Here is a 26,149-nt window from a genome sequence, read left to right on the forward strand (position 1 = left end):
TTCCTTGTAGTCTTGGGTTGCTGTCTTTGCATTTGAAAAAGCATTCACTTCCTTTAGTCTTTATTGACTGATCTCTTTTTCTATGCATCTAATCAAGGTTATTTGTGGGTTTCTTTGTTTGTTTGTTTGTTTTTCTCCATGAGTAGTCTGGAACTTTTCTGCTGGACTTCTGAACTTTCACAAAAGCACACTCATCTATGGGTGATTGTCAAAATCAATTTTTTTTTTTTTTAGGGGGAAGACAGTAGAAAATTATTCTGCCATTTTGATGATGTCCTCTAACAGGCAATTTTTAAAAGTGGTGAGTGTCAGAAATATGAGTGTACTGGGTGCCAACAAATGATATGAGAATACTAGGGAGAAAGTCTGGGAAGTGTTCATTTTAATTTCTCAATTAAGCTTTTTATTTTGAAAGTATCACAGGTTTACATGCAATTGTAAGAAACAGTACAGAGATATGCTTTGTAGCCTATGCTCAGTTTCTTCCATGATAACATTTTGCAAAACTGTAGTACAATATTACAACCAGGATATTAACATTGTTACAGGACACAGAGAAGAGATAGGACATTTCTGTATCAGGAAATCACTAGTTACTCTTCCATAACCACACTTCTCTCCTGACCTCTCCACTCCCCCTTAACCATTAGCAATCACTAATCTGTTCCCCATTAGTAAATGACAATGTTTCAAGAATGTTACATAAATGGAGTCATACCATATGAGACTTTTGGGGATTGGCTTTTCTCACTTAGTGTAATTCTTTGGATAGTCACCCAAGTTGCTGCATATAGCAATAGCTGGCTCATTTTTATTCATGAGTAATATTCCATGGCATGGATATTCCATAATTACTCACCCACTGAAAGACATCTGTGATCTTTCCAGATTGGGCTATCATGAACAAAGCTGCCATAAACATTTGTTTAGAGGTTTTTTTTTTTTTTCCTCCAAGATTTTATTTAAATTCAAATTATTTAACATATAGAGGTGTTTTTTGTTTGTTTGTTTTTTGTTCTGTTTTGTTTAGTAAAAGTAATTTTTCATTTCTCTGGGACAACTACCCAGGTATACTTTCTAGGTTATATGGTAGTGGTATGTTTTGTGTCTTAAGAAACCATCATACTATTTTCCAGAGTGGCTGTACCATTTAGCATTCTCACCAGCAAGGTATAAATGATTGAGCTTCTCTAAAACTTTGCCAGCATTTGGTGTTGTCACTATTTTTTATTTTAGCCCTTTTAAGAGGTATATAGTAGCATCTCATTGCGGTTTTCATTTGCATTTCTCCAATGACTTATAATGTTGAACATCTTTTCATATGCTTAACTATCATCCATATAATCCTCTACAGTAAAATATCCATCTTTTGCCCATTTTCTAATTGGAGTGTGTTTTTTTTTTAACTGCTGAGTTTTGATAGTTTTTTATATATTCTAGATAATAGTGTTTTTCTCAGATACATGGTTTGCAAATTTTTCCTAGCCTATAACTTGTCTTTTCCTCCTCTTCATGTGATCTTTCATAGAGGAAAAATGTCTATTTTGATGAGGTCCATTTTATCAACTTTTCATTTCATGGTTCAAGCTTTTGGTATGAAGTCTAAGAACTTCTTTGCATAGCACTAGATGAAGATTTTCTCCTTAAAAAAAAAAGTTTTGTAGCTTTAAATTTAAGCCCATTATGTATTTTGAGTTCATTTTTGTAAGGTATGAGTTTAGGTTGAAGTTTATTTTTGATCTATGGCTGAGGCAGCATCTGTTAAAAAGACTACCCTTCCTCCACTAAATTTCTTCTACATCTTTATCAAAAATTACTTGGGTATATTTGTATAGGTCTATTTCTGGTTTCTTTGTTCTCTTCCACTAATACAATATGTCTATCCTTCTCCCAATACCACACTGTCTTAGTTATTGTACCCATATAATTTGTGTCAAAATCAGTATAGACTGAGCACCCCAACTTTACTCTTCTTTTTCAAGATTATTTTAGTTACTTTAGGATGTTCATTCGATTTTTGAAATGGTCCTATAGCCTGTGGAGATGGGATCTTTGCTCATGGTCCTATGTAGCTCCATGATGGCAGACTGAAATAGGTTGATAGACTAGGAATTAGTATTAAAATTCCAATATGTTATACATCAGTCTTAAAACTAAGACAGTATAAAAGGTAAACATAAAATGCCTTCCTTGGAGCTAGGCTTTGTCCTCTTTGCTTATCTTACAGATAGACTTCCTCTCCTCCAGAGGAGTTGATAAGGACCCATGGCATTATGGATGAGGTCAGAAGAGAACACTAGAATAATTTCCTATCCAATTACATCTGCCTTAGAGAAATCTTAACAACAATGTTCCCATCACTTCCAGGAAGCGGTCACTGTAAGGGTTAAAGAAACTGGCTTTTATGGGTATCCGGAAGAATTCCCTTCTTGTTCTTCATATGTATAAAACTATTGAATTCCTAGGTTTGACAATTGTTTCCACATGTGTAGTTACCTCGAGTCTCAAAATATATCAGTCATTATAGTCCTGGACTAGGCGAGTCTTGAAAACTAGAAATAGAAATGAAGAAGGATATTTGTAGGAATTTTGCAAGGTTTGAAAATAAATGAGTTTGAAAACTTTAGAATCGTTTAAGGTGGAAAGTTGCCCATGTGAACCAATGTTTAGATACTGGAGAGTAAGAGAGAACCTGAAAGGAATAGTGTTGTGACTAGACAGGTAGAAAAGGAACCTGACACAAAAGCTTGGTATGAGTGAGCTGGATTATTTTGCAATTTGTTGTTTTATGGTTGTTCTTGTGCTTTAAGAGTTCATAGTGAAAGCAAACAAACAAACCAAAAAATAAACAACAAACACACACACACACACACACGCACACACAAACAGCCAGCCTCAGATAGGTTTGAGGGAATCTGAATTGAGGTAAATGGGTCCCATCCCATCATGAATGCCACTGTGGTGAGGACGGTGGAGGGGATCAGAGTAAGAGAAGTTCAAGGTTTAAGAGCCTCCAGGAAACAGGAAGCTATTAACACAGTAGCCTCTTTATAGCTTGAGGATTCCCCAACTGACTGGGATTCTGTTCTGCTTATATCTATGTATAAGGAAGGAGCACAGTCTCTCATAGGGCTGCCCTAGTCATCCAGATCATAGCTCCACTGACATTAATTCCAGATAGCTTTCTAACACTATTTCTCATGTTTTCATTCCCAGGAGGTTAGGAGTGATTGCCTTTAATTCCCTGTCTGAAGATAATCACATTTTCAAGATGAGAGAAAGAGCCAGTGAGTGCCTCCCAAGGGCAAGAAACAATAAACAGTAAAAAGGAAGACATGTCTAGCCAGAGGGGCCCCAACTAGGTGCACTGTTTAATTGGAGATCAGATATTCACAGGCACACAGCTTCCTTGGTGGAAAGGAGCTTCATTTGGGAATAACTAAGGGTGCTTTATGTGGTCACTAGAATTTCAGGCAACTTGAATCTAATCATTTTGTATGGTGACTCATTCTGAATTAAAGAGACTACTTAGAAAGCAGAGGAAGGGGCTGGGGAAAGTGAGGTCTCATTAAGATCACCTACACGTGGGGAAAATGACAGTGGTGGTCAGTAACAGAAGCAACTGTCAGTAATTGAGGTGAGACAAAAAAGTGAGCTGTTCTTTCCCAGCATGGAGAGCCAGCAGAACCCTGAGATAGTGGGGTAAGAACAGTGGACTTATAATCAAGATGAGTTAAGTTCACAATCACTTCACCCCAAAGATCTTATTTCCTCATCTGAAAATGAGGCTAATAATGCCTTCCTTTTCAGAAGTAGCATAAAGATAAAATTAAAGAACTTACATAAAATGACTGGTACTGAAGAGGCTTCATGAATTACTTTCTTTTGTTCAACTAAGCATTTTAATTATGTCTACTTCATGAAAAATGAGAAAATAAAGCTTCATTTGATAATAAAATTGATTCTTAAGGTATTTAGATATTTTTTTTTTTTTTTGAGAGAGAGAGAGAGCACGCGCTAGTGTGGGCCCATGGGGGTAGGGTGGGAAGGAAGGGTCAGAGAGAGAGAGACAGAGTATTTCAAGCAGGCTCCAAATCCAGTATGGAGCCCAATGTGGGGCTCTATCTTAAGACCTGAGGATCATGACCTGAGCCAAAATCAAGAGTAAGACAATCAACAGACTGAGCCTCCCAGGTGCCCCTATTTTCCTTTTTTAAAGTACTTTAGTTTATGGTTCAGAGAAAGAGAATGAATATCTGAATCTTCTGTCTTGGTTCAGTATGCAGTTCTCCATCCTGATTTGAAACTCCTAATCTTGAAAATGCCCACAAGCAAATGAAAGAAAATCGTATACATATTCCCAATATACTTATTAATAAAATTTATCATTATTATGGACTGTCTCTAAATTGTGAATAAAGTTTAGCTTTTCTCTCTCTTTTACTTATGTAAAAAGGAAAAGAAATAGAAATTCTATTTTTTCCTGTACCCAAAGAACTATCTTTGGACCTAACTACCTTACAGTATTTACTCCTAAGACTTATGTCTTTAGGACCATTTGCCACCTCTTATCAGGGACACCTGGAAACCCAAACACTCACCAACACAGTAAGTGAAAGTCAGCCTGGAAACAAACCTACAGATAAGCAAATCACATAGTTTATGGCTTCCCAGTCTCACAAAGAGAGTAAGTGGGGCTGCTGGGGTGGTGGTGGTTATAGGCAGCTTTACCTTTTTGTTTAGGGACTTTTCTCACAGTCATTGCAGCCTGCCTCTTCTGGTTTTCAGAAATTTCAAAGCCTATAACATAAAAATACATGATTCTGTTATAAAAACATAGACCTTTCTTAAATGTAAAATTAGTACAACTTTTCTGAAAGAGTGATTTTGGCAAGATATAGCAAAAGTCTTGAAAAACAAATAAATAAATAAATGGTGAGCGCTTGAACAAATATTTAGCTATAGCAATGCATTTCATAGTAAACAGAGGCAAAAAAAATGAGACCATGAGTTAAGAAATTGTTAAATGAAGAATGGATGAATAAAGTTTGGTGTGAAGTGGAAAACTATTTCTCAACCACAAGCAAAAACATAAACAATAATGAGTCAAAAAATAAGAGATTACAATAAGAGATTTTTTTAAGTCTCAAAAGGAAGAAAAAATCAATAGCAAAAATTAATGAAGTAACAGAAATGTCTATTTAAGTCCTTTGTCCATTTTTAAAATTAAGTTATTTGATATTTTGCTACTGAGTTGTAAGAGTTCCTTATATATTTTGGAAATTAACCTTCTATCAAACATATAATTTGCAAAGATTTCACATGCCATAGGTTGCCTTATCATTCTGTTCCTTTGCTGTGCAAAAGCATTTTATTTTTCTGTAGTTTTGTTTTGTTGACTGTGCTTCTGGTATCGTATCCAAAAAAAAATCATTACCAAGATCAATGCCAAGAAGCTCTTTCCCTATGTTTTCTTCTAGGAGTTTCACAGTTTTGGGTCATACAATCATGTCTTTGACACATTTTGAGTTAGTTTTCATGTATGGTATAAGGTAGGAAATCAACTTCATTTTTTTGCATGTGGATGTCCAGTTTTCCCAGCAACATTTATTGAAGAAAACTCCTTTCCCAATTGTGTATTCTTGGTACTATTGCCAAAAATATATTAACTGTATATGTGTGGGTTTATTTCAAAGCTCTCTATCTTATTCCATTGGTCTATATCCTATATTTATGTCAGTACCACAGTGTTTTAATTCATGTAGATTTGTAATATATTTTCACATGATACCTTCAGCTTTGTTCTCCTTTCTCAAATATCTTTAGCTATGATGGGTCTTTTGTGGTTCCACATGAATTTTAGGATTGTTAATTCCATTTTGGTAAAAAATACCATTAGAATTTTGATAAGTTCACATTAAATTTAGAGCTAACATTGGGTAAAATGGATATTTTAACAATATTGTCTGTTTATTTATGTGTTCTTTAATTTCTTTCAGCAAGATTTTATATTTTTGGTGTATGGTCTCTTACCTCCTTGGTTTATTCCTAAGTATAATCACATCCATCTTGATGTGATTATAATTGATACTGTTTGCTTCATTTCTTCTTCACATAGTTCATTGTTAGTTTATAGAAACACAACTGATTTTTGTATGTTGATTTTGTACCCTTCAACTCTACTGAATTCATTTATTAGATAAAAAAGCCTTTTTTTTTTTTTCCTGTGGAGTCTTAAAGGATTTCTATATATAAAATAATAGCATCTACAAACAGAAATAATTTTACTTCTTCCTTTCCCATTTGGATGCCTTTGATTTATTTTTTTTTTCTTGCTTAATTTTCCCTCGCTAGGACTTCCACTATTATGTTGAATAGAAGTGGTGAAAATGGGCATCCTTTTCTTGTCATTGATCTATGAGAAAAAGCTTTTAGTTATTCCCCCATGAGTATGATGTTAGCTGTAGGCCTTTCCATAGACCTTTATTATGTCCACGTAAATTCCTTCTATACAGACTTTAATGTGAGTTTTTTATCAGGAAAAAATGATAACTTATGTCAAATCCTTTTTTTCTGCATTTATAGCTATGATGATGTGATTTCTACCTTTCATTTAATTTTATCACATTAATAGATTTGCATGTTAAGCCATCATTGCATCCCAGGGACAAATATGACTTGGTCATGGTGTATGATCTTTCATGGTGCTGCTGAATTCTGCTTGTTTTTTTTTTTTTAAATATTTTATTTATTTATTTGACAGAGATCACAAGTAGGCAGAGAGGAAGGCAGAGAGAGAGGAAGGGAAGCAGGCTCCCAGCTGTGCAGAGAGCCCGATGTGGGGCTTAATCCCAGGATGCTGGGATCATGACCTGAGCCGAAGGCAGAGGCCTTTACCCGCTGAGCCACCCAGTCGCCCCTGTTGCTGTCTTATCAAAGATAGTTTCATGTGTTCATTAGTGATACTGGTCTTTAGTTTTTTTTTAATATTTAATTTTTTATTTTTTATAAACATATAATATATTTTTATCCCCAGGGGTACAGGTGTGTGAATCGCCAGGTTTACACACTTCACAGCACATACCCTCCCCAATGTCCATAACCCCACCCCACTTCTCCCAACCCCCCTCCCCCCAAGCAACCCTCAGTTTGTTTTGTGAGATTAAGAGTCACTTATGGTTTGTCTCCCTCCCAATCCCATCGTGTTTCATTTATTCTTCTACTATCCACTTAAGCCCCCATGTTGCATCACCACTTCCTCCTATTAGGGAGATCATATGATAGCTGTCTTTCTCTGCTTGACTTATTTCGCTAAGCATGATACGCTCTAGTTCCATCCACGTTGTCACAAATGGCAAGATTTCATTTCTTTTGATGGCTGCATAGTATTCCATTGTGCATATATAACACATCTTCTTTATCCATTCATCTGTTGATGGACATCTAGTTCTTTCCATAGTTAGGCTATTGTGGACATTGCTGCTATAAACATTCGGGTGCACGTGCCCCTTCAGATCACTATGTTTGTATCTTTAGGGTAAATACCCAGTAGTGCAATTGCTGGGTCTTTAGTTTTTTGTTGTTTTTTTGTTTTGTTTTGTTTTGTTTTGCTTCTTTGTTTTTGTACTGGAAGACTTAATATTGTTAAAATATCCATTCTGGTGAAGTTTATCTACAAATTCAAAGCAATCCTATCAAAACTCTCTAGTTCCATTTATACAAGGTATGAGTAAGTTCTGTAGATCTGCTGTATAACACTGAGCCTATGATTCATATTACTATATTATGCACTTAAAAATGTGTTAAAAGTATAGAGTTCACGGTGTTTTTATCACATAATAAAACAGGGTAGAGGTTTCCCCACAAAGGAGAAGAAATTCTCTCTCAGCTTAAGCCCATGTATGCAGAGTCTCAACCGTCTCATGACCCTCCTGCCTATAGATGACAGCTTTGGACTATGCCCATAAGTTTGAGCCTGCCCTTGATCTTGCATTTGACTGCCTGCTCCATAGATATTGGAGTTAATTAGCCAGGTTTTGTAATCACATAAGCCAATTCCTAGAATAAATCTCTTAATAATACATTGTCTATGAGTTATGCTTCTCTGGTTGAACCCTGATTGACAGAAGGAATTATAGTTAGATTCTATATTCCTCATCTAGAGAGTTATTTGTGATAAATTAAATTTAAAAAAAAAACAAGTTATAGAGTAATATGTTTGCTATAATTTTATAAGTAAAAAAGTTTTTAAAAAGCCTTATCTGTATATATGCTTATATGAACATAAGTATGGAAATAGGCATACCACAATTATACTGATTATCTCACAGAGCATAGGAGTGACAGAGAAGGGAAAATAATGTTAAACTTTATTAGACTTTGGTATGTGTTTAAATGGTTATTAAGGCCATGTATTCATTTTATCATTAAAAGAGAAAAAAATAAAAAGCAAAACAAAACACTATGGTAAATGCATATGACAGCCATAAAAATAATAATTAAAAATATTAATCTCAGGAGAGGCAAGATGGCAGAGGAGTAGGGGACCCCGTTTCCAACCAACCCTCTGTATTTAGCTAGATATCTAACAAATCATTCTGAACACCTACAAAATAAGCCTGAGAGGTAAGAATATATATCTGGGTCTCTATAATCAGAAAAACACTGCCTGTCACCAGGTAGAAAGGGCAGAGTTGTGAATCTGCGGGAAGATATCAGAAGATAAACAGAAGGGGGAGGGAGCCTCCATAAGCTGGTTCCTGGAAATTTATGTAATACCAGAGTGCAAAAGCCTCCTGTGCCAGGGACGGAAAAAAATCACAGAACAGTAGCAGCCAGGAAAGGGCTTTAGAGTGGCACCCAGACATGATCCAGGAGCTGTGGGTTGTGCATGGTTGCTCCTAGTTTTAGAAGCACAAAAGGCAGGGACATGCCAGGGCACCTGGAATGCCCTCTGAGAGAGTCACGGTGGGTGCACACCATCAGAGACAGCAGAAACGGAAACTGTGTTCTGGAGGGTTTAGTGAAGAGAGCAGACATCAAATTCTCTGCTCTAGGACAGATGTTTGGGTGTGGCCATTTTTGCTCTGACCCTTGGAAGAGGTGCAGAAAGCTGCCAGAGAACAAAAGCTCAAAAAAATGGGTTTCCACTGAGACCAGCATTTCCCCAAAGGGAGCAGTGCAAATCTGCCCAAGCAGGGTTGTCTGAGAAACAGTGTGGTAGGACCCTCCCTAAGAAAACAGGCTGGAAGAACAAGAGGACCACAACTTTGTGTTCCCCATAAGACTGTAAAATCCCAACACCAGGGGAAAATAGTATATTGAGCTCTAGGCATTTCCTCACAGCTTGTTTATTTTTCAGATACAACTCTCTTTTACTTTTTATTCTTTCACTTATGCTTCTTCTGTTTTTTTTTTCTTTTTACCTTGTTCTTATTTAAACTAGATATTTAAGATATCAATATTGAAGATATCAACTTAGATTTCATAGTAGCCTTTTAACTTGTACTTTTTTACACCTATATTTTTATAGATATATGTTTCATTATAGTCCTTTATTCCCTTACTCAGTACTTATATATATGTATACATATATATGTATATATATATGTGTGTTTGTGTGTATGTATATATACATACAGACACATATATGTATATAAATACATATAAATACACATATATACATATATACACATATATATGTGTCCATACACACACACATTATATTTTACTTATAATTTTAGGAAGTAATGTTCTCTAACAAACAGACCAAAATACACTCAGGAAAAACTGAAACATCCAAATTTGTCCACACTGAGAGATTATATGCCCCCTTCCTCTCACCCCCTTTTTAATTTTTTTAAATTTTATAAATATTATTCTTGTTTTTCATTTTGGTTATTTTTTTGGTGGTGGCTTCTGACCACTCCATATTTTCCTAGGGTGCATTTAGCTTGGGTCACGGTTGATATTTTGGGGTCTGTACATTCCTTCAACCAACCCTCAAAACAATGACTAGGAGGAGAAACTCCCAACAAAGAAAAGAACCAGAGACAATGGTCTCTGCCACGTATATAATGGATATGGACATAAGCAAAATATTAGAGATAGATTTCAGGGTAGCAATTATGAAGTCAATAGCGAGGCTTGCAAAAAGCATTAGCAACAATATAAAATCTATAAGGGCAGATATGAGATCTAATCTGGCCAAACTTAAAAATGCTATGAATGTGATGTACCCTAAACTGGATATTCTAACAGGCAGGGTAAATGAGGCAGAATAACAAAATAGTAATCTAGAGGATTGGCTGACAGGAAGGAAGGAAGCCAAGGAGAATAGGGATAAGCAGCCAGAAGTCCATGAGATCAGACTTAGAGAGATCAATAATGCTATGAAATGATCCTATGTCAGAATTATTGGAATTCCTGAGGGGGTGGAGAGAGAAGACTAGAAGGTATATTTGAGAAAATCACAGCTGAGAACTTCCCTAATCTGGGGAACAAAACAAGAATTTGTGTCCAAGAGGCAGAGAGGACCCCTCCCAAGATCAATAAAAATAGACCAACACCCCGGCATATAATAGTGAAAGTTGCAAATCTTAGAGCCAAGGAAGCTATGCTCGGAGCAGTTAGGGGAAAGAGATGTCTTAGGTACAGGGAGGAATATCAGAATAATATCAGAACTGTCCACAGAGACCTGGTAAGCCAGAAAGGGCTGGCAAGACATATTCAGGGTACTAAATGAGAAGAACATATAGCCAAGAATACTTTATTCCATAAGGCTGTCACTCAGAATGTACAGAGAGACAAAGAGATCCTAGGAACAGCAGAATCTAAAGAATATGTGACCACCAACCAAGCCCTACCAGAAATTTTGAGTGGGGTTCTATAAAAGAAACACCCCAGGAGTAATATAGACCAGAAATTTACAGAGACAATCTATAGAAACAGGAACATTACAGACAATATGATGGCAGTAAGCTAGTATCTTTCAATAGTTACCCTCAATGTGAATGGCCTAAATGCTCCCATGAAATGGCACAGGGTTGCAAACTGGATAAAAAGACAGCATGCATTCATATGCTGTTTGTAAGACTAATTTTGAAACTAAATCACCTCCAGATTGAAAGTGCGGGAATGGAGAATGATTTATCATGCCAAGAGACCTCAAAAGAAAGCTGAGGTAGCAATTCTCATATCAGACAAATTAGATTTTAAACCAAAGACTGTGGTAAGAGATGTAGAGGGGTTGTCTCCCTCCCAATCCCATCTTGTTTCATTTATTAGGGAGGGTATGTGCTGTTGAGTGCTGTGAAGTGTGTAAACCTGGCGATTCACAGATCTGTACCCCTGGGGATAAAATTATATTATATGTTTATAAAAAATAAAAAATTTAAAATAAAAAGAGATGTAGAGGGACATTATATCTTCTATTTAAAGGGTCTACCTAACAAGAAAATCTAACAATCATAAATATCTATGCCCCCAACGTGGGAGCAGCCAACTAATTAAGCCAACTGTTAACCAAAATAAAGAATCATATTGATAATAATACATTAATAGGAGAACTCAACACTCCACTCTCAGCAATGGATAGATCATCCAACAGAATATCAACAAAGAAACAAGGCTTTGAATGACACATTGGACCAGATGGATTTCATAGATAAATATAGAACATTCCACCCTAAAGCAACAGAATACTCATTTCTCTCGAACGCACAAGGAACTTCCCCCAGAATAGACCACATAACAGTTCACAAATCAGGTCTCAATTGATACCAAAAGACTGAGATTATTCCTCGAATGTTATCAGGTCACAATGCTTTGAAACTAGAACTCAGTCACAAGAAAAAAATTGGAAGGAATTCAAACATGTGGAAGTTAAAGAGAATTATGCTAAGGAATGAATGAATCAACCAGAAAACTAAAGAAGAACTTAAATAATTCATGGAAATCAATGAGAATGAAAACACATTGGTCCAAAACCTACAGGATACTACAAAGGCAGTACTAAGGAGGAAATATATAGCCATACAGGCCTTTCTCCAAAAATTAGAAAAACCCCAAATGCACAAGCTAACCTTACACCTGAAGTACCTGGAGAGAGAAGAGCAAATAAAACCTAAGCCAAGCAGGAGAAGAGAAATCACAATGATCAGAGCAAAGATCAATGGAATAGAAACCAGAAAAACAGTAGAACAGATCAATGAAACTAGAAGATGGTTCTTTGAAAGAATTAATAAAATCAATAAACCTCTGGTAGACTTATCCAAAAGAAAAGAGAAAGGACCCAAATTAATAAAATCACGAATGAAAGGGGAGACATAATGATTAACATCTAGGAAGTAGAAAGAATTATTAGAAATCATTACCAGCAGCTACATGCTAACAAATTAAGGAACCTGGAAGAAATGGATGCCTTCCTAGAAACTTATAAACTATCAAGACAGAAACAGGAAGAAATTGGGAATCTGAACAGACCAATAACCTATAAGGAAATTGAAGCAGTTATCAAAAAACCTCCTAACAAACAAGAGTCCAGGGCCAGATTCCCCAGAATTCCCAGGGGAATTCTAACAAATATTTAAAGAATAAATCATACCTATCCTACTGAAGTTGTTTCAAAATATAGAAACAGAAAGGAACACTTCAAAGCTTGTTCTATGAGGCCAACATTACCCTGATCCCAAAACCAGGCAAAGACCCCATCAAAAAGGAGAATTATAGGCCAATATCCCTGGTGAACATGGATGCCTAAATACTCAAGAAGATTATAGCCAATAGGATCCAACAGTACATTAAAAGAATTATCCATCATGAGAAGGTACATTTTATTCCTGGGATGCAAGTGTGGTTCAACATTCACAGATCAGTCAACGTGATAGAGCACATTAATAAAACAAAAGACAAGAACCATATGATCCTTTCAAATGATGTATCAAAAGGATTTGACAAAATGTAGCCTTCTTTTTGGATTAAAACCCTTGAGAATGTAGGGTTGGGGTAACATTGGTCAATTTCATAAAAACCTTGTATGAAAAGCCCACACTGAACATCATTCTCAATGGGAAAAGCAGAGAACTTTTCCCTTAAGGTCAGGAACATGACAGAGATGCCAACTCTCACCACTATTGCTCAACATAGTTCTAGAAGTCCTAGAATTAACAACCAAACACCAAAAGAAATAAAAGTCATTCAAATTGGCAAAGAACAAGTCAAAAATCTCTTTTCACAGATGACACCATACTTTATATGGAAAACCCAACAGACTCCACCACAAATTACTAGAACTCATATAGCAATTCAGCAATATGGTGGGATACAAAAATCAATGCACAGAAATCAGTTACTTTTCAATACATTAATACTATAAGTGTAGAAAGTAATTAAGGAATACTTCCATTTACAAGAGCACCAAAAACCATAGGATACTTAGCAATAAACCTAAACAAAGAGGTAAACTATAGAACACTTATGAAAGAAATTGAGGAAGGCACAAAGAGATGGAAAAACTTCCAATGCTCATGAATCAGAAGAGCAAATATTGTTAACTATGCTGCCCAGAGCAATCTACACTTTCAGTGCCATCCAAATCAAAATATCAATAACATTTTTCAAAGAGCTGGAATAAACAATCCTAAAATTTGTGTGGAAGCAGAAAAGACCCCAAATCGCCAAGGAAATGTTGAAAAAGAAAAACAAAGCTGGGAGCACCATGTTGCCTGATCTCAAGCTATCTTACAAAGTTGTGATCACCAAGACAGCATGGTACTGGTACAAACACACACACACACAGATCAACGGAACAGAATAGAGAGCCCAGATATGGACCCTCAACTCTATGGTCAACTAATCTTTGACAGGGCAGGAAAAAATATCTCATTGAAAAAACACAGTCTCTTCAATAAATGGTGCTGGGAAAATTGGACAGCTATATACAGAAGGAAGGAAGGAAGAATTCTGGGGAAGGAAACAAGAATTTCTCTCCAAGAGGCAGAGAGGACCCCTCCCAGGATCAATTCTCTTATACCATACACAAAGATAAACTCAACGTAATACAGGTATACATCAAAATCCTAGAGGAGAACTCAGGCAGTAACATTTTTGACATTGGGCACAGCAACTTCTTTCAAGACACATCTACAAAGGCAAGGGAAACAAAGCAAAAATGAACTTTCAGGACTTCAACAAGATAAAAGCTATCCCAAAGATACAGATGTAGTGAAAAGAATGGCCATATGCACCTCAATGTTCATAGCAGCAATGTTCATAATAGCCCATCTGTGGATGGAGCCGAGATGCCCTTCGGTAGATGAATGGATAAAGAAGATGTGGTCCATATATACAATGGAATATTACTCAGTCATCAGAAAGGATCAATACTCAATTTTTGCATCAACATGGATGGGACTGGAGAAATTATGCTGAATGAAATAAGTACAGAAAGTCAATGATCTTATGGTTTCACTTACTCATGGAACACAAGGAACGGCATGGAGGATATTAGGTGAAGGAAGGGAAGAATGAAAGGGGGGAATTAGAGGGGGAGATGAATATTGAGAGACTATGGACTCTGAGAAACAAACTGACAGTTTTAGCAAGGAGGGGATCAGGGGATGGTTTGGCCCAGTGATGGGTATTAAGGAGAGCATGTTTTGCATGGAGCACTGGGTGTTACATGTAAACAATGACTCTTGGAACACTACATCAAAAACGAATGACATACTACATAGTGACTAACATAACATAATAAAAAAACAATAAATAAAGGGTGCTGGTATTCAAGATCTATAAAGAACTTCTCAAACTCAACACACACACACACACACACACACACACACACACATACACACAAATCAAGAAAAAATAGGCAGAAGACATGAACAGACACTTCTCCAAGGAAGACATACAAATGGCTAACAGACACATGTTCTGTTCAACATCACTAGCCATCAGGGAAATTAAAATTAAAACTACAATGAGACACCACCTTACACCACCTAGAATGGCAAAAAGTAACAAGGCAGGAAACAACAAACACTGGCCAGAAGGTAGAGAAATGGGAACGCTCTTACACTATTGATGGGAATGCAAAGTGGTCCCGCCACTCTGAAAAACAGTATAGAGGTTCCTCAAGATGTTAAATATACAGCTACCCCATGACTCAAAAATTGCACTACTAGGTATTTAACCCAAAGATACAGATGTAGTGGAAAGAAGGGGTATCTTCACCCCAATGCTCATAGCAGCGTGTACAGAATAGGCAAAATGTGGAAGGAGCTGAGATGTTCTTCCAAAGGGGAATGGATAAAAGAAGATGGGGTATATATATACAATGGAATATTTATCAGCCATGAGAAAGGATGAATACCTACTATTCATATCAACATCAATGGAACTGGAGGGGATTATGCTAAGTGAAATAAGTTAAGTGGAGAAAGACAATTATCATATAGTTTTAGCCATATGTGGAACCTTAGAAATAACAGAAAATCATACAGGCAGGGAGGGAAACCTGAAGGGGGGCAGTCAGATGGGGAAACAAACCATGAGAGAATATGGACTCTGGGAAATAAACTGAGGGTTTCAGAGGAGGACGGGTATGGGGTGATGGGGTATCTAGGTCATGGGTATTAATGAGGGCATGTGTTGGTGTGGGTACTGGTGTTTTTTGCAACTAATGAATCATTGAAGATACATCTAAAACCAGTGATGTAATATAAGGTGGTTAACTAAACATAATCTTAAAAAAAATACTTACTGATTTATGGCATAGAAATGCAACTGATATCTGTACAATGATTTCATAACCTGCCCCTTTGCTGAATTCCTGTATGAGTTCTAACAATTTTTTGGTGGAATCTTTTGGGTTTTCTACATAAGAGTATCATGTCATCTGTAAAAAATGAAAGTTTTACTTATTCTTTGCCAATTTGGATGCCTTTTATTTCTTTATGTTGCCTGGTTCCTGAGGTTAGGACTTCCAGTACTATGCTGAATAGCAGTGCTGAGATTGGGCATCCCTGTCATGTTACTGACCTTAGGGGAAAAGCTCTCCATCTTTCCCCAATGAGGATGATATTCACTTTTCTTCATATATGGCTTTTATGATATTGAGGTATGTTCCCTCTATCCCTATACTGCAGAGAGTTTTAATCAAGAAAGTATACTGTATTTTGCCAAATGCATTTTCTGCATCAATTGAGAAGAACATATGGTTCTTGTCCTCACTTTTATTAATGTGGTGTATCACACTGATATGCAGATGTTGAGCCACACTTGAAACCCAGGAATAAATCCCACTTAGTCACGGTGAATAATCCTTTTTATGTATTGTTGGATCCTACTGGCTACTATCATGGTGAGAATTTTGGCATCCATGTTTGTCAGGGACATTGTTCCATAATTCTCATTTTTCAGAAGAAAGAGAAATTAAGGAATTGATCCCATTTACAATTGCACTAAAACTCATAAGATACCTGGGAATAAACCTAACCAAAGAGATAAAGATGTGTACTCTGAAAACTATAGAACACTTAGGAAAGAAATTGAGGTAGACACAAAGAAATGGAATAACATTTATTGCTCATGAATTAGAAGAATAAATACTGTTGAAATGCCTATGCTACCTAAAGCAATCACACATTCAATGAGTCCCTATCAAAATACCATCAGCAATTTTCATAAAGTTGGAACAAACAATCCTAAACATTGTATGGAAACAGAAAAGACTCCAAATAGCCAAAGGAATGTTGAAAAATAAAATTAAACCTGGTGGCATCAAATTCCAGGCTTCATGCTATATTATAAAGCTGTAATCATCAAGGCAGTATGGTACCAGCACAAAAACAGACACAAGATCTACGGAACAGAACCCAGAACCCAGAAATGGAGCTTCAACTATATGATCAACTAATCTTTAACAAAGCAGGAAAGACCGGGCGTCTGGGTGGCTCAGTGGGTTAAGCCGCTGCCTTCGGCTCAGGTCATGATCTCAGGGTCCTGGGATCGAGTCCCGCATTGGGTTCTCTGCTCACTGGGGAGCCTGCTTCCTCCTTCTCTCTCTGCCTGCTTCTCTGACTACTTGTGATCTCTCTCTGTCAAATAAATAAATTAAATCTTTAAAAAAAAAAAAAAAAGCAGGAAAGACCATGGAATGGAAAAACGTTCCTTCAACAAATGGTATTGGGACAATTGGACAGCCATATGCAGAAGAAACTAGATAATTTTCTTACACCATACACAAAAACAAACTCAAAATGGATGAATGACTTAAATGTGAGACAGGAATCCATCAAAATCGTAGAGAACACTTCTTTGATCTTGGCCACAGCAACTTCTTGCTCAAGATGTCTTCAAAGGCAAGGGAGACAAAAGCAATAATAAACTTTTTGGACTTCATCAAGATAAAAAAACTTCTGCACAGCAAAAGAAACAATCAACAAAGCGAAAAGACAACCTACAGAAAGGAGAAGATATTTGCAAATGTCTTATCAGATAAAGGGTTTGTATCCAAGTTTCATAAGGAAGTTATTAAACTCAACACCCAAAAAAGAAAAAAATCTAGTCAAGAAATGGGCAGAAGACATGAGCAGATACATCTCCAAATAAGACATAAAAATGGCCAACATGAAAAAATGTTGCAAATCCCTTGGCATCAGGGAAATACAAATCAAAGCTACAATGAGATCCCATCTCACACCAGTCAGACTGGTAAAATTAACTTATGAGGAAACAAGGATGTTGGCAAGGATGTGGAGAAAGGTGAACCTTCTTACACTGTTGGTGGGAATGCAAGCTGGTACAGACATTCTGGGAAGTTCCTCAAGAAGTTAAAAATAGAGCTACCCACAACCCAGCAACTGCACTACTAGGTATTTATCCAAAAGATATAAACATAGTGACCTGAAGAGGCACCTCAATCTTTATAGCAGCAATGTCCACAATAGCTAAACTATGGAAAGAGCCCATATGTCCACCAATAGATGAATCAATAAAGAAGGTGTGGTATGTATGTATGTATGTATGTGTGTGTGTGTGTATATATATATATGGAAATAGAGGGTATTATTGTGGGTGAAATAAGTCAGAGAAAGGCTAATACCATATAATTTCACTCATATGTAAAACTTAAGAAACAAAACATATGAACATAGGGGTAGGGAGGGAAACATAAAGTAAGATAAAATTAGAGAGAGAGAAAAACCATAAGAGACCTTTAACTATAAGAAACAATCTGAGTTGGCTGGAAGGGAGGAAGATGGGGGGATGGGGTAACTTGGTGATGGGCATTAAGGAGGGCATGTGGTATAATTAGCAGTTAGTGTTATATCTCACTGATGAATCACTGAACTCTACCTCTGAAACTAATAATATACTATATGTTAATTGACTTTAAATAAAATAACACAAATTTAAAAAACAAATGATTTAGAGAAATGCTAATGATATGATATTAAATGTAAAATGAGGATATAAAATTAGAACTGTTCATCATGGAGAGGTAGAGTTTGGGGGAGACATAAAAAAAGATTCAGCCATCTTAGCCCTAGTATTTTATTTACACACAATAGAACAGGAAAGAAATATATCAAATATTTACAAAAGTTATCTCTTTCTGGGTAGAATGTTTTAATGTGATTTTTAATTTTCTATTTTTCTGTGTTTTTCCCCAAAATTGCCTACAACAAAAGTGGTATCATTGTAATTAGAAAAAAAGAATGTTTTAGAAAAGATAATATAGGTTTGTCAGAAAGTAATTTCTGTAGCTCCATCCATGTCATTGCAAATGGCAAGTTTTTGTTATTTTTTATGGTTAAGCAATATTCCTGTGTGTGTGTGTGTGTGTACTACATCGTGGAAGGAGCTTGAGTGTATTATACTGAGCTAAATAAATCAGAGAAAGACAAATACCATATTATTTAATTCATATGTTGAATTTAAGAAAAAAATGAGAATAGGGGGGACAAAAGAGAGAAGGAAACCAGAAAGAGATTTTTAAAATATAGAGATCAAAGAAATTGTTATCAGAAGGGTGGTGGTCTGGTGGAGGGGTTAAAGAGGTGATGGGAATTAACGAGTACAGTTTTTATAACAAGCATATGGTGCTGTGTGTAGGTGCAGAATCACTAAATTGTACACCTGAAATTAACATTGCACTTTATGTTAACTATCTGGAATTTAAATTAAAACTTGAAAAAATATTTAAAAAAAAATACTTTCTGGAGGCTTTTTTATTAGAAGCAGATTCTTTTTTTTCTTTTTTCAGCAGTATCCCATTGTGATTTTATTTATTTATTTATTTATTTATTTATTTATTTTTAATTTTTTATAAACATGTATTTTTATCCCCAGGGGTACAGGTCTGTGAATCACCAGGTTTACACACTTCACAGCACTCACCAAAGCACATACCCTCCCCAATGTCCATAATCCCACCCCCTAGAAGCAGATTCTTAAAGTTACAGGTTATTAGGGCATTGTGTGGGAAATACCACAATGGAACCAGACAGAATGGTGGGGATCTTCGAGTTGACCTAGGGTCTATATAAAGCACACTAAGACAACTCCTTTAATAGGTTTAACAAACCAGATGGTATCTGAGGCTGCTGCTGCCTGCCACTGAAACAGTCCAATAGTATTTCTGTATGACTCTACATCATGTCCCATTACAACGCTCATAAGTTAAAAGCTATCTGGCTTCAGTGGGACTCTAAATGAATTATTTTTTTAAAGACTTTATTTATTTGACAGGCAGAGATCAAAGGTAGGCAGAGAGTCAGGCAGAGAGAGAGGAGGAGGAAGCAGGCTCCCTGCTGAGCAGACAGCCCGATGCGAGGCTTGATCCCAGAACCCTGGGATCATGACCTGAGCCAAAGGCAGAGGCTTTAACCCACTGAGCCACCCAGGCGCCCCTCAAAATGAATTATTAATGTGCACTCTACCCAAACTTGAGGAGAGAACTAGGATTAGATTAAGTAGTGTCTTTCTGATCATCCTTCCTTATCTCTGAACCATTTAAATCCTCAACACTGAAGGAGAGAAGAATCCATTTGCACCAGAACTCAATGGGTAGGCCCATTTTTCTAGAAGCAGTTTCTACCAGCTCGAGCATATAAGTGTTTAAATATAAAATCCTATCCAACTTTTGCATCAACATGGGTGGACTGCAGGAGATTATGCTAAGTGAAATAAGTCAAGCAGAGAAAGTCAATTATCATATATGGTTTCAGTTACTTGTGGAACATAAGGAATAACATGGAGGACATTAGGAGAAGGAAAGGAAAAGTGAAGGGGGGGAAATAAGAGGGGGAAATGAACCATGAGAGACTGTGGACTCTGAGAAACAAACTGAGAGTTTTAGAGGGGAGGGAGTGAGGGATGGGTAAGTCTGGTGGTGGGTATTAAGGAGGGCACATGTTGCATGGAGCACTGGGTGTCATGCAAACAAGGAGTCTTGGAATACTACATCAAAAACTAATGATATATTGTATGGTGACTAACATGCACAATAAAATTTTTAAAAAACCTACTCTCATTAAGAGCGGGGCAAAAATAGAAACTGTGTCTTCTCAAGGAATTACAAAGCTTGGCTGTTTGTTTTTTTTTTTTTTTAAGATTTTATTTATTTATTTGACAGGGAGAGATCACAAGTAGGCATAGAGGCAGTCAGAGAGAGAGAGAGGAGGAAGCAGGCTCCCCGCCGAGCAGAGAGCCCGATGCGGGACTCGATCCCAGAACCCTGAGATCATGACCTGAGCCGGAGGCAGCGGCTTAACCCACTGAGCCACCCAGGTGCCCCCAGTTTGGTATTTTTATGCTAGAATGGCAGGACCATGAGCAAGAGACCACATAGAATTTTGTAAACCACAGAGCTATAGTCAATGGCACCTAAATCCCACAGTTGGAAAGCAGCATGAAAAATCCTTCTACTAGTTATGTACCCTCGGAAAAAGGGGAACAACCTATTTAAAGCAAAAAAAAAAAAAAAATGTATGGCTTAGTGTAACAGAATCATGCAAGTGATCATGGTTTTATACCCAGCTATATTTTCTACAATTTATTTTAAAATGCTTTTATACAGAGAGTGTGATATATACATGCACATTAATTTTAGTCTGTGCTCTAGGGGCATTTAGTTAACATCTGAAGCACCTTAATCAGGCATACACACTCAAGAGGTAATTTGTTAACACAGTAAATACTCAGAAGACTTTGTTCCAGACACAACTATTTCCAGCAGTTCAGTCACTTTAATACAGGAGGCCTAATTAGCCTAACACATGTTAAAAATGAATTTTCATTGGTAAAATGAATGTTTTTCAGGATGTGTACTAGCCACAAATGTCTTACAGTACTTGGCCCTCACAAGACCTGGGTATAAAAATCTAGTGAACCCTATAGCTTTTACCCTTTAGAAGGAAGCCTTAAGCTCAAGATTTAAAATAGGTATGACGTCTTGTCCTCCATCAGAGGATTTTGTCACCAGACTCTAAGTAGAAAGTTAGTCAGCTCGTCCTTGACTAACCTCTTCACAGAAGATGCTGCCATGTATCTAAGAACAAAAATGGGACTTCACTGAGATTACAGAACATGTTGTATGACTTCTTTTGTGTTTATTTGCTAATAAATGTTTTTATGTTTGGGAGAATTGAGACTGAGGTTTGCCTCCATTGTAATAGTCTTATCTAGGTATGAGACTGTGATGGAGGCAAATTATAACTCTCACTTAACTCTGACTAATAGAAACTGATAACTGGCAAAAAGGACCTAATAATAGGAGACCACCAAAATAGATTAGGTCAGTTTGCAACAGAAATCTTCCCTCTGCTTCTAGAAAAATGAAAACTAATTCAAATCCTCTATGCTCTTCATAGCTATATTCTTCTTTCTCTTCTCAGGTCACTTACCGATTTTTTCATCTTCCTGTACCATTTTCCTCTCTTCTCTGAAAGCTCTGAGCCAGCGTATTTTCTCCTCCAGCTTTTTGGCAAAGAATAGATGTATCTCCTCAGTCTCCTTGTTGTGAAGCTTGAAGGCATTTTTCATGCTGACATTAAAGTCATCATCTCTGCCATCTTCAATGTCAACTACTTCATATTTATCCATGTCAATGCGGCCTTTGTAGTACAGGATATCTCTTCGGATCAGGTCCTAGGTGAGAAGGAAGAAAAGGCTTTTTACTGAAGGTATGTGGACAGTAGGTACCAGGAGAGTTGGCTCATGGGCACAGCAGGACGCTAAGGCTGCCATTGTTTTGGAGCACCATAAGGGGTTGGTTTGGTCAAATTTAGGCAGGTTAGTTTAGCAGTATGACATTGATACCTTGGTTAGATGCTCTTAGAGAAAGCCTTTGTCCTACAACCAAGGACTCTGTCTCAGACCACAGCATCAATCCTTGTATGTGTTTATAAGATGCATATATGGGAAGCAGGATGTAGTAAACCACACAAGCATTCCTAGCATGGGACTTTTCTTTTCTAAAATATTTACAAGCCCTCCAGAACTATGAAATAAGTTAGATGTTTGTCTTGGGCAAACTTGGGAATTCAAGCAGGATAAGGAGCCTGCATATCAGAATTGGGATGAGTGGTAAGAGTACCAAGGTGACCACAGGCTGCTGGACAGGAAGGATTACATGGAAATGGTTGAATACTTAGCACTCTGGGGGATTTTAGAGAAGGCCTAGTCTGGTAGGGGAAGTGGGGGTAAGAGTGAATAAATAGCTTCATATATTGATTTGAATGAATCTCACAAATATTACCACATGAAACACATAAAAGTGTAGATAGATACAAACAGTATATGGCCTATCTTTTATTATTGTTGTTTTACTCTCTGGTATCCAGAATTGGATCAATAGTCTCAGTCTATGAGGTACTCATCATTAGTTCACACAGGGTGCTCTTATTCCTCATTTTTTTAATTACATACTTTTAATAATACATTAAATTTTGGTGAACCTGCTGCTCAATTTAAAAGCTAAGGTGTTGCAACTTCTTACAAGATAAGTCTCCAAAGGCAAAGGAAACAAAAGTGAAAATGAATTTTGGGGGCTTCATAAAGATCAAAAGCTTCTGCACAGCAAAGGAAACAGTCAGGAAAACAAAGAGGCAACCCAAGGGATGGGAGAAGATATTCACAAATGACAAAACAGGCAAAAGGCTAATATACAGGAACTATAAAGAACGCCTCAAACTCAACACATAAAAAACAGACTATCATATAAAAAAATGAGCAGAAGACATGAACAGACACTTCTCCAATGAAGACATACAAATGGCTAACAGACACATGAAGAAATGTTCACCATCACTAGCCATCAGGAAGATTCAAATCAAAACTATATTGAGATACCACCTCACACCAGTAAGAATGGCCAGAATTAACAAGACAGTAAACAACGTGTAGGAGAGGATGTGGAGAAAGGGGGACCCTCTTATACTGTTGGTGGGATGCAAGTTGGTGCAGCCTCTTTGGAGAACAGTGTGGAGATTCCTTAAGTAATGAGAAATAGAGCTTCCCTATGAAACTGCAACTGCACTACTGGGTATTTACTCAAAAGATACAGATACAGTGAAAAGAAGGGCCATCTGTACCCCAATGTTCATAGCAGCAATGGCCACAGTCACCAAACTGTGGAAAGAACTAAGATGCCCTTCAAATGGACTAATGGATAAGGAAGATGTGGTTCATATACACTATGGAATATTATGCCTCGATCACAAAGGAGGGATACCCAAGTTTTGTAGCAACATGGTCAGGACTGGAAGAGATTATGCTCAGTGAAATAAGTCAAGCAGAGAGAGTCAATTATCATATGGTTTCACTTATTTGTGGAGCATAACAAATAGCATGGAGGATATGGGGAGATGGAGAGGAGAAGGGAGTTGGGGGAAATTGGAGGGGGAGACGAACTATGAGAGACTGTGGACTCTTAAAAACAATCTGAGGGTTTTGGAGGGGAGAGGGGTGGGCAGTTGGGTGAAGCTAGTGGTGGGTTTTGTGGAAGGCACATATTGCATGGAGAACTGGGTATGATGCCTAAACAATGAATTCTGAACACTGAAAAGAAATTTAAAAAAATAAATTTAGGCCATTCTAACTGGTGTAGATATCTACAATATATCTCAATGTGGTTTTTGAATCTCCCTGATGGCTAGTGATGATGAACATTTTTTCATGTGTCTGATAGCCATTTGTATGTCTTCATTGGAGAAGTGTCTGTTCATGTCTTCTTCCCATTTTTTGATATGATTATCTGTTTTGTGTGTGTTGAGTTTGAGGAGTTCTTTATAGATCCCGGATATCAACCTTTTGTCTGTACTGTCATTTGCAAATATCTTCTCCCATTCCATAGGTTGCCTCTTTGTTTTCCTGACTGTTTCCTCTGCTGTGCAGAAGCTTTTGATTTTGATGAAGTCCCAAAAGTTTATTTTCACTTTTGGTTCCTTTGCCTTTGGAGACATATCTTGAAAGAAGTTGCTGTGGCTGATATCGAAGAGATTACTGCCTATGTTCTCCTCTAGGATTCTGATGGATTCCTGTCTCACATTGAGGTCTTTTATCCAATTTGAGTTTATCTTTGTGTACAGTGTAAGAGAATGGTCGAGTTTCATTCTTCTACATATAGCGGCCCAGTTTTCCCAGCACCATTTATTGAAGAGACTGTCTTTTTCCACTGTATATTTTTTCCTCTTTTGTCAAAGATTATTTGACCATAGAGTTGAGGGTCCATATCTGGGCTCTCTACTCTGTTCCACTGGTCTATATGTCTGTTTTTATGCCAGTACCATGCTGTCTTGGTGATCACAGCTTTGTAGATATCACCAAACACCAGTTAGAATGGCCAAAATTAGCAAGACAGGAAACAAGATGTGTTGGAGAGGATGTGGAGAAAGGGGAACCCTCTTACACTGTTGGTGGGAATGCAAGTTGGTGCAGCCTCTTTGGAGAACAGTGTGGAGATTCCTCAAGAAATCAAAAATAGAACTTCCCTATGACCCTGCAATTGTACTACTGGGTATTTACTCCAAAGATACAGATGTAGTGAAAAGAAGGGCCATCTGTATTTACCCCAATGTTTATAGCAGCAATGGCCACAGTCACTAAACTGTGGAAAGAACCAAGATGCCCTTCCACGGACGAATCTGTAAGGAAGATGTTGTCCATATACACTATGGAGTATTATGCCTTCATCAGAAAGGATGAATACCCAACTTTTGTAGCAACATGGATGGGACTGGAAGAGATTCTGCTGAGTGAAATCAGTCAAGCAGAGAGAGTCATTTATCATATGGTTTCACTTATTTGTGGAGCATAACAAATAGCATGGAGGACATGGGGAGTTAGAGAGGAGAAGGGAGTTGGGGGAAATTGGAAGGGGAGGTGAACCATGAGGGGTTTGAAGGGGCAGGGGGATGGGAGGTTGGGGGAACCAGGTGTTGGGTATTAGAGAGGGCTCAGATTGCATGGAGCATTGGGTGTGGTGCAAAAATAATGAATACTGTTATTCTGAAAATAAATAAAAAATAAATTTTAAAAAAATAAATAAATAGATTTTTGAAAAGGAAAAAATAAAAGCTAAGATGCTGAACAGACATTTTTCCAAAGAAGATATACAAATGACCAACAGACTCATGAAAAAAAAAAAAATGCTCAACATCACTTGGCATCAGGGAAATAAAGATCAAAACCACAATGAGATTCCACATCACACTGGTCAGGATGGCTTAAATGAACAACTCAGGATGAGTATTCAGAGAAAGGGAAACTCTCTTACACTGCCGGTGGGAATGCAAGCTGTTACAACCACTCAGTATGGAGGTTCCTCAAAAAATTAAATACGAGCAACATCTTCCTAGGAACAATGCCAAAGGCAAGGGAAGCAAGGGCAAAAATGAACTACTGGGATTTCATCAAGATCAAAAGCTTTTGCACAGCAAAGGAAACAGTTAACAAAATCAAAAGACAACTGACAGAATGGGAGAAGATATTTGCAAACGACATATCAGATAAAGGACTAGTGTCCAGAATCTATAAAGAACTTAGCAAACTCAACACCCAAAGAACAAATAATCCAATCAAGAAATGGGCAGAGGACATGAACAGACATTTCTGCAAAGAAGACATCCAGATGGCCAACAGA

The 26,149-nt window shown here is 37.1% G+C and overlaps 1 protein-coding gene across 9 annotated transcripts in view; it reads right to left on the reverse strand.

The window, feature by feature from the left end:
* The window catches only part of ARHGEF9 (Cdc42 guanine nucleotide exchange factor 9), a 213,002-nt gene that overhangs the window by 18,024 nt on the left and 168,829 nt on the right, over nt 1–26,149 (reverse strand). For all 9 annotated transcript variants that reach the window (XM_059157426.1, XM_059157432.1, XM_059157431.1 and 6 more), the window contains 2 exons: nt 21,912–22,155; nt 4,732–4,800 (listed from right to left, as the gene is read on the reverse strand). In XM_059157426.1, coding sequence (XP_059013409.1) covers nt 4,732–4,800; nt 21,912–22,155 — 313 coding nt within the window. The remainder of the gene's footprint in view (nt 1–4,731; nt 4,801–21,911; nt 22,156–26,149) is intronic.

Source organism: Mustela lutreola, chromosome X (assembly GCF_030435805.1).
Source record: "Mustela lutreola isolate mMusLut2 chromosome X, mMusLut2.pri, whole genome shotgun sequence".
NCBI lineage: Eukaryota > Metazoa > Chordata > Mammalia > Carnivora > Mustelidae > Mustela > Mustela lutreola.